This window comes from Zootermopsis nevadensis, unplaced genomic scaffold, assembly GCF_977971745.1.
Source record: "Zootermopsis nevadensis isolate Lab colony 2312 unplaced genomic scaffold, Znev_1.0 Znev_ptg000001l, whole genome shotgun sequence".
In the NCBI taxonomy this organism is placed as follows: Eukaryota; Metazoa; Arthropoda; class Insecta; order Blattodea; family Termopsidae; genus Zootermopsis; species Zootermopsis nevadensis.
The window spans coordinates 5,330,209-5,338,107 of record NW_028259133.1 but is presented as its reverse complement, the minus strand read 5'-3'; the positions used below and the strand labels follow the sequence as shown (position 1 = coordinate 5,338,107).

The 7,899-nt window shown below is 35.6% G+C and overlaps 2 protein-coding genes across 8 annotated transcripts in view; one reads left to right on the top strand and one right to left on the bottom strand.

Moving 5' to 3' along the window:
- The window catches only part of Ance-3 (angiotensin-converting enzyme Ance-3), a 183,419-nt gene that overhangs the window by 73,917 nt on the left and 101,603 nt on the right, over window positions 1–7,899 (top strand). The gene's annotated exons all lie outside the window — the stretch shown is intronic.
- LOC147875170 (uncharacterized) lies at window positions 3,196–5,988 on the bottom strand. Its single transcript, XM_087355706.1, has 2 exons — window positions 5,857–5,988; window positions 3,196–4,405 (listed from the first exon to the last, which is right to left on the bottom strand). Exons 1-2 carry the CDS (start codon window positions 5,866–5,868, stop codon window positions 3,341–3,343), a joined length of 1,077 nt encoding a protein of 358 aa, XP_087211832.1. The 5' UTR covers window positions 5,869–5,988; the 3' UTR covers window positions 3,196–3,340.

Genomic DNA, 7,899 nt, shown 5'->3' with positions numbered 1-7,899 from the left:
ACCGCGTTTACTTTGTTTAATAGGGTATTTCAACGCTGTAGAATATCGTCCACAAAGCTTCAACTTATGTTCAAGCTGTACATGCCTAGAAAAATATAAATATCTTTTTTTTTTATATATCTTTTATAGCTTAATTGCGTCATATTTGTGTTCATTAATACAATAATTTATTTACCGTCTTTACACAAACTTAAAAATGTTGTTAAAATTACTTAAAATTATAACATTTTTCCTTAGATACTAGATCTTGTTACATTTTACATTGACGACATGTTTCGATGTTATCTCATCATCATCAGGTCAATCAATTAAAATCTGTTGCACTTCTTGCTCTGCGTATATTGAATTGTTTTATTTGTTTGATTTTTTAAGTCTCTTCCATTAAATTTGAAGGCTGTGCCCGGATGCTTTAAATCTGTAAAATTGATTTTAATTTTCAAATCGTGATTTTGGATAATGACATAGGAAATAGAATAACTTACGAAGTTCTGTAATAAATCTCAGAAGAAAGTGAAAATATCTACAGCATGTTAAACTCAATATTTGCTAATGACCGGTTAGCACAGTGCGACAAATCTCAGCTGCCTAATTTCAGTAATTCCAAGCATCGGCTAGTTTCCCAAAAACACACACATATATGAATTTTATTGAAATACATTTCCACTCTACGTAAATAAATGTAAAACAGCTGTACACAACCAACTGTTTTATGTGCATTTGATACTTTAAATTTATTAAGATTAAACAATTTTGAGCCACACGTCGTGTACAATTTGACAACCGAATTTCGTCTCGTCGAATTGCCTGGTCTACAGAATTGGAGTGATGATCGAGAGGATACTTTACCCATAGCTTCATCCTTTGATCTTCTTGCCTTGAATGGACAAATCTGAATGATACATCAGAGGCTGTACTGCTTCTTTATATATTGTTTAAAGTCTCCATTGTAATCTTATTGAAACACAAATATAGATAACTAGTGTTCGTGGCGTTCGTGTTGGAAGACACACAGCAGTCTGATTATTGATATCGTCATACTGCTCCTAGACTCGGCAACGTGCAGTAGTATGAAGTAAGCAAGGAATCCTCAAGCCCAGAGCTTAGTATGTGGCCTTTTCCTAAAACACGTGAGAAACGGACGGACAAAGCCTCAGTATCAGTTTAGTCTGTATTTATAATTGTGTTACCAGAAACATAGGTTTGAGAGGAACACGTTTTATTAGAAATTTTGTAATTTGATACCAATCATAGAGGAAGGAATTTTGTTTTTAACTCAGCATTGACATGGCTCGTCACTCTGGACAATTTTATGACAATCGTAAATTAAATTATGAATTTCACATACTTTGACTTGTAGTACGGACAGAAATGAAAGATAATGCCCAATTCAGGTTAAACTGGCGGGCGACCCTTGCACAAAGTCGTGTTAAAGGTCACAGAAAATTTAAGATAATCTCGTAAAATACTTCCTTCCTGATACTTAAAACCCAAAAATCTCTATACAGGCAACAGGTAGTTACTACATCACTGTTAATCACACCAACGATTCTGAAGTGTACGCCATTCAGTTGGTACGTCTACAGCTCGCCTTGATCGATGTTTTAATTAGGGCAGAAGGGGCATCGAGTTTTGGACCTTCCGATCCGATCCGTTCTGTTCCTCTAGTGAGGCGTTCGCCCTTTACAGTCCAATGGATCTTGAATCTTACTCCTCTTGGTGTATAATCTGTCAGCAGTTTAGAAATGCGGTCTGGTTCGAATCTTTCCACATGACAAATACAGTCAAACATATTACTCTGAATTCTATAATTTAAATTAAATAAATTTAATTAATGTCTAATTTGCGTAATTTATTTAATCGTTTGTTCATTTATCGTCATTCCTATAAATTTTTACTCATGCAGGTTTTATCATTTGTCTCTGTCTCTGTTAATTGTTCATGTTTTAAACCTGTGTGTTAATGTTAAGTAGCCACAATTTTGTAGAATTTAATTTGTTTTATTTATTGTATTCTAGTCATTACTATTCCTATTGTACCACGCGTATGATCACATCTATTCGTTATCAATTCTAAATATTTTTACTCAAAGACTGAAATAAGTGTTTCCTAAGTAGTTAAAATATTTGCTTGTTATATAAACTTATAGTATACAGAAATTTTGATTTTAATATGGTGCTTCCCTTTAAAACTCGTTATTACAAAGATTTCTGTCTTCTGAATTGTTTCGCTGTGTAGTCTGGTAGATGTTAACCAACGATTTAGGGGCCATATTGCCTGCGTCATTAGTAGGCCTATTCTGTATGTAATTTTCGCTGATTACTATTTTGCCTTTCTCGTATTATTTCATATATTAACCTCAGTAATCTGTTTACAATGCAACGAAATTTACAGAAAAAATTATTTTTTAAATAAACGGCCAAGATTTGTGCAACCCTTATTCAGATTGATCCAGAAGAGGGTAACTGTTTTTATAATTAACTCCTTTAAATTTAAAATATGTAATTATATTTTTATTCCATTATCGCCCTCGGTGGACTAAGTTAAAATTCAGCCTGTAAACGTCTAGCCGTGCACGTATCGACAGTGTAGCGCAGAAAAATGCACAGTTTTCAAGGATTAAAAACCCTTAACCTCTCGACAAATTTGTAATCGAAAACTTAGGGATTTACCATTTTCAGAAAGTTTAGAACAAGTAGACACTTTTAAATGTACCCCATTTGGGTTAATACTAATAGAAGTCTTAAGGTGTGCATATTGCATTAAGTGCTCCATAGATGAGAATTTAAAATGCGCAGTTAAACTGTGCAAAATAAATTTGGAAATGAATTGATCTGAATAATGAATCTCTGTTGCTACACACGTAATAAATAAACTGCGTTCTCTTCAGTCACAGCTTCTGAGTGACCTAAGCGATGTGCTAGTCCTTGAAGATGGGGAAAACCGAAAGAGTTTATGTGGATATTTATTTTTGCCTTGATTAAATACAAGAAATAAAAAGTTAAAACTGTGGTTCCACGTATCATGATGAATTTCACTAGGGAAATTACTAGGGAAATTGTCGTAATTTTACTCAGTTCAGGTACTGGACCATTTAACAGTATGAACTGCACAGTTATGACGTCACACAGTTAACTTGCGCATTTTAATTGTTCGCGTATGAAGTATGCAAAAGAATGAACACATTGAATCTGTTACATGAAGTCTTTATTTTCACCACTACTGAATATATGAAAGGAAAGTTGAAAAATGAATGACAAATAAATATTAAATTATTTGATTAATAAGTCCAGCTCATTTGGTCTGAGGGGTTTAAATAAAACTTAAATAAGTTATTTTAGGTTTAGTGGATTTTTCCATAGTGACCCGAATGGTGAATTGGTAGACTATTCCATGAGTGAGATGGAATATATCCGGGCAAGGGTGCAGAGGGAACTTGTGCCGGATGAGGATAATCCAGAAGCCCCGGGTAAAGTTGTGGAACGGGATACTGTGTCTGGGGAATTAGATTTCCGAAAGAGAAAGGAATATTTCCAGTAGGTAGGAATGAATCTGCTTGGTAAACCTGGGGGAAAGTCGCCTCTACAGCCACAGGGACTTCCACTGGGTAAAGTTCAGACACTGGTACCTGAACTTCAACGGGATAAGGACGATCAACGGGTACCTCGACAGGCACTTCAATTGGGATGTAGACGGGTACCTGAACTTGCACTTCGACAGGGTAGGGTTCAGGGACAGGGATCCTCCTGTCAACGTACACAGGATATGGCCGGTCGACTGGAACCTCAACGGGGACCGGGTTGGGTACAGGAACTCTCACTTCAACGGGATAGGGCCTTTCGACGGGAACTGGCACTTCGACTGGTACTCGTTCAACGACGGGAACAGGTCGATCTACAACAACCGGGTAGGGGTGATCGACAGGGACTTGGATTTCGACAGGGTACGGTTCACGGACTGGAACTGGGACCCTGACAGGATATGGCTGAGGTTGAGGGACGGCGACAGGCACTTCAACGGGATAAGGTCTATCGACTGGAACTCTGACTTCAACAGGGTACGGTTCAGGGACCGGGACTTCTTTTACTACAGAATAGGAGGTCTCAACTGGTACAGGCCATTTGATACCAGCGTGATGAGGCTGGTAGATTTCCACGCCTTCGTTGATGAACTGAGGAATCTCATTCCGGACGCCGAAATGTTCGCCCTTGAGTACATATCCGTGGCTTAGGCCGTGTGGGTGTCCGTATCCGTGTCCGTGTCCGTGTCCATATCTTGGCAGCGACCTCTTTGAAGGGCTGTTTTCTGCAGGTGTTAATTCTGGTTCAGCATTCTCTTCTGTATGTGAGTTCTCTGGTTTGCCATTGACAGAAGCAATGATCGCCAGGGAAAGGGCGAGAAAGCAGAGCTGTGGAAAAATGAAAGAACATGAATGGTTTATAAGTTATTCTACTTAGTGGTCTTTCTTACATTATAGATTGTTATTTATGATACTATTGCAACTACTAGTGCTGTTATTATTAATTATTATGGCGGTAATAGTAATAAATATATTTAATACTGCACTAATTCTCTCAGTTGATACAAAGCAAATAAAATTGAGTTTGTAATCAAAGAACATAAAGTTGTAAATGAAGTAAATGAAGTAAAATAGCGAATTATGACATAAATGGTGATAAGATTAATACTGTATTGGAAAAAATTTAATTCCATTCTTTTGCTTATAAATATTTTAATATTTCTACGTAAATAAGTACATTTACAATGATTATGGATTTCTAACATTCTGCAAAGGTTGATGTATATGTGATCTGAATTCGAAAATCAGTAAACAACTTTAAACTTGTGATTTTGCAAATTCAAAGATCATTAATGACTGTACATTTTAGAAATATTGACACTCTTAAATATCTGTGAGGAATTCAGGGGGTAGGATTATTATTTGTGGCTCCACGTAAGGCAATTTGTTTCTCCAAATTTCATTTCATTCTGGTCACACTTAACATTGTTTTAGAATATTGAGATAATTTAATGTACAGCAACAAGAGGTCTTTCTTATGAATTCAGAATAATAAATTTATCGACGTCAAATATGGCGCATAGTTTCTGCGCATCTCGGGTGAGCAGTGGCCTAGCAATCATTGTGACCTTGATATGAGTGTTACAAGAAAGTCTGAAGAGTCTGTTACAAAGAAGTGGACCTGCTTTTAATATAATTTTTGTGCCGTTGTGCGTGACTGTTATTGGGCTGCCTTTTAAATGGTATATTTTATATTACGTTAAAGGTATTGGCGTATTGAACAGCTGACTGTGGAAATATGGACAAAAGATTATTAAAATTTAGTCAAACCAGGAAATGAAGCAAATTCGACGACAACGATAACGATGATGATGATTATGTTGATAATGTTGATGAAAAAATAATAACAATGTAACATTCAGAGATTTCTGATTTATTATCGAGAGAAAATTGTACCTATTACACTAATTGTTTTACAATTAAGTGTCGGATTGAAGGTTGGAATTTAATATTTAATTTATCTTATGTTTGTCTTCTTTAAGATTAACAATTCAGATGTAATCCATTGAAATTAGATAAGAACGTAGTGTGTTATATGTAAATTTTTGGACTGATACTGATTTGAGACCTAATTCTTCGCTCATGATGAACGACGCACTTTATGGTACGGCCATTTTGGTTATAGAGGTTTGCTGTGTGTGTGTTCCTTTACGAAGTGTGATTTAAAATTTATAATAGAGTTTCTACAAATATTTTAGGATTAAAATCAAATTTTTAATGTCGACACAAGCTTACTCGTGTGATACTATTATAATTTTAAATAGTGGTTGTTCACTTACCAGTGTCCTCATATTGCAGTAAGCAGTAGGAAGCTCTGGATAGAAATGACAATGATCATTCAAGAGTCACTTGGTTTTTATACTAAAATACTGGACTCGATCTTCAATGACACTTGGTCATAAGGTCGCTGATAATACATAAATATTTCATTATTTTTAACATTCTATGAGATGAACGTGTTATAAGACATTGCTCTCAACTGCAAACAAACAAACAAATAAAAGAACCAAGGCGACCGCGCATTTCGTCAACAAAAACAAAGGTACTGAGTGCTAACGCGTCAGGTACAGAGGACGAGCGTTGCTAAGCGTACGAAGACTGACGAGAACCAGAATATTCTGTAATATTGGCAAAGACTTTAGATTCTATAAACTACATTTGTTCTGCCCCATTAGATTAGCGTTATATTGACTTATATTGAGCGTGCAATTTACACTGGAAGTTAAAGTTATATTAAAATCACATCGAAGATTTGTTTAAAGCACCTATAACACACATTTAGTCCTAAATTATGCTGTACATAGGACAAACTCGAATACCAACTAATTTTGATGACTTAACAGAACAGCAAACCTATAACAACAGAATCACTAAAGTCATTAACTTTCTGCGAAACCATAAAATCTCTTATGGATAAATCCATCTATTTAGACCTAAAAGTTTTGTTACAACATGGCGGCATAGCGTTAAATAAGAGAAAAGATGTGTTATGTCATATCGTTTCATTTTAGGACCCTCATATGTCGATAAGTACAAATAATTCAGTGTTTGTATTTGGAAAGTTTCATATATGATTTTCAAGAGTGTTCTTATTGTTTATGGCATAGTTTGTGGCCTGTGTTAAAACACGCATACGAAAAGTAGATTTTTCTGCCGTGGACAATTTTATGTTACCTGATGCAGTTGGCAGCCCCAGGTAAAGAGACTGCAAATAATCTGCAAAAACAGATATTACGGAAGATAAATGCTGTTACAATCTTAATCTGAACGTGGTACGTAATTTATCGAGAATATATTAAAAGGTATTCTACAATTTATTCTTAGAAGAAACCCGTTCTATTAATGGGGACCTCAGTTATTTAATAAATAGATATTACTTTTTTGCCCCAAGATAAACCTTTGTTGAAATTTAGTGTTTCAAAATCCAGAATATTTTAGGAAATGTATGCTTATGTGTGCTGTTAGTCAATTCAAATAGAAATTCAGCTTTACTTATATCTGGCACAGTTCTTTGGGGTACTAGCATTTAAGAAGTAGGCACATTGTGTAAGTAATGTCCATGCTCAAATGTAAGGGCGATTTCTGCACGCCAGAATAATTTAGTTCAATGATTATGAGTTTGGAAAATATTCTTTCCGCTCATAATTGCATACTGTTCTTTTTCAAAAATTGCGGCACTACGTCATAATTATGCATTTTATTTATATATTAAAGGGTCATCTTTCTCTACAATTCGTGAATATGGTTGTTCAACAGGAACTTCGAATTGAATAGAATAAGATTGGGGGCCATGAACTGGTATTTTATCAGGGTAAGATTGTGGTTTAGAGACGGAAACTTCTACAGGATATGGGTGGTCAACGGGTGCCGGAATTTCAACTGGGTACCGTCTATCCGCCAGAATTTAAGCTTCCACGGGGTAGCCAGGCACGGAAACTTCTTTTTCAGAGGTAGAGTGATGACGTGCTGGTACTTCGACGAGGTACTTTTCGGAAATTTTCTCCTCAGCAGGTTGCATGACTGCAACTTTTGTAAATGTGCGTGCTTCATGGTGATTATATCCATCTATTTTATTATCTTCGTATTTGTGTGTGTTCTTATGGACATGAACTGGATCGTTTTTATGTTTGAATATTGATTTTCTCTTCGAATTATTATCGGATAACTGTTATATGTTTTCTTTTATCTTCGGAGATCCAATGGCAGTATAAATCACGACAAGGTAGACGATGCAGATCCAACTCTGTAGAAATTCAACAAGTTTAAGCATGGTGATGATGAAATACAAATGTCATTCTAAAGTCTTCTTAAATGACGTTAAT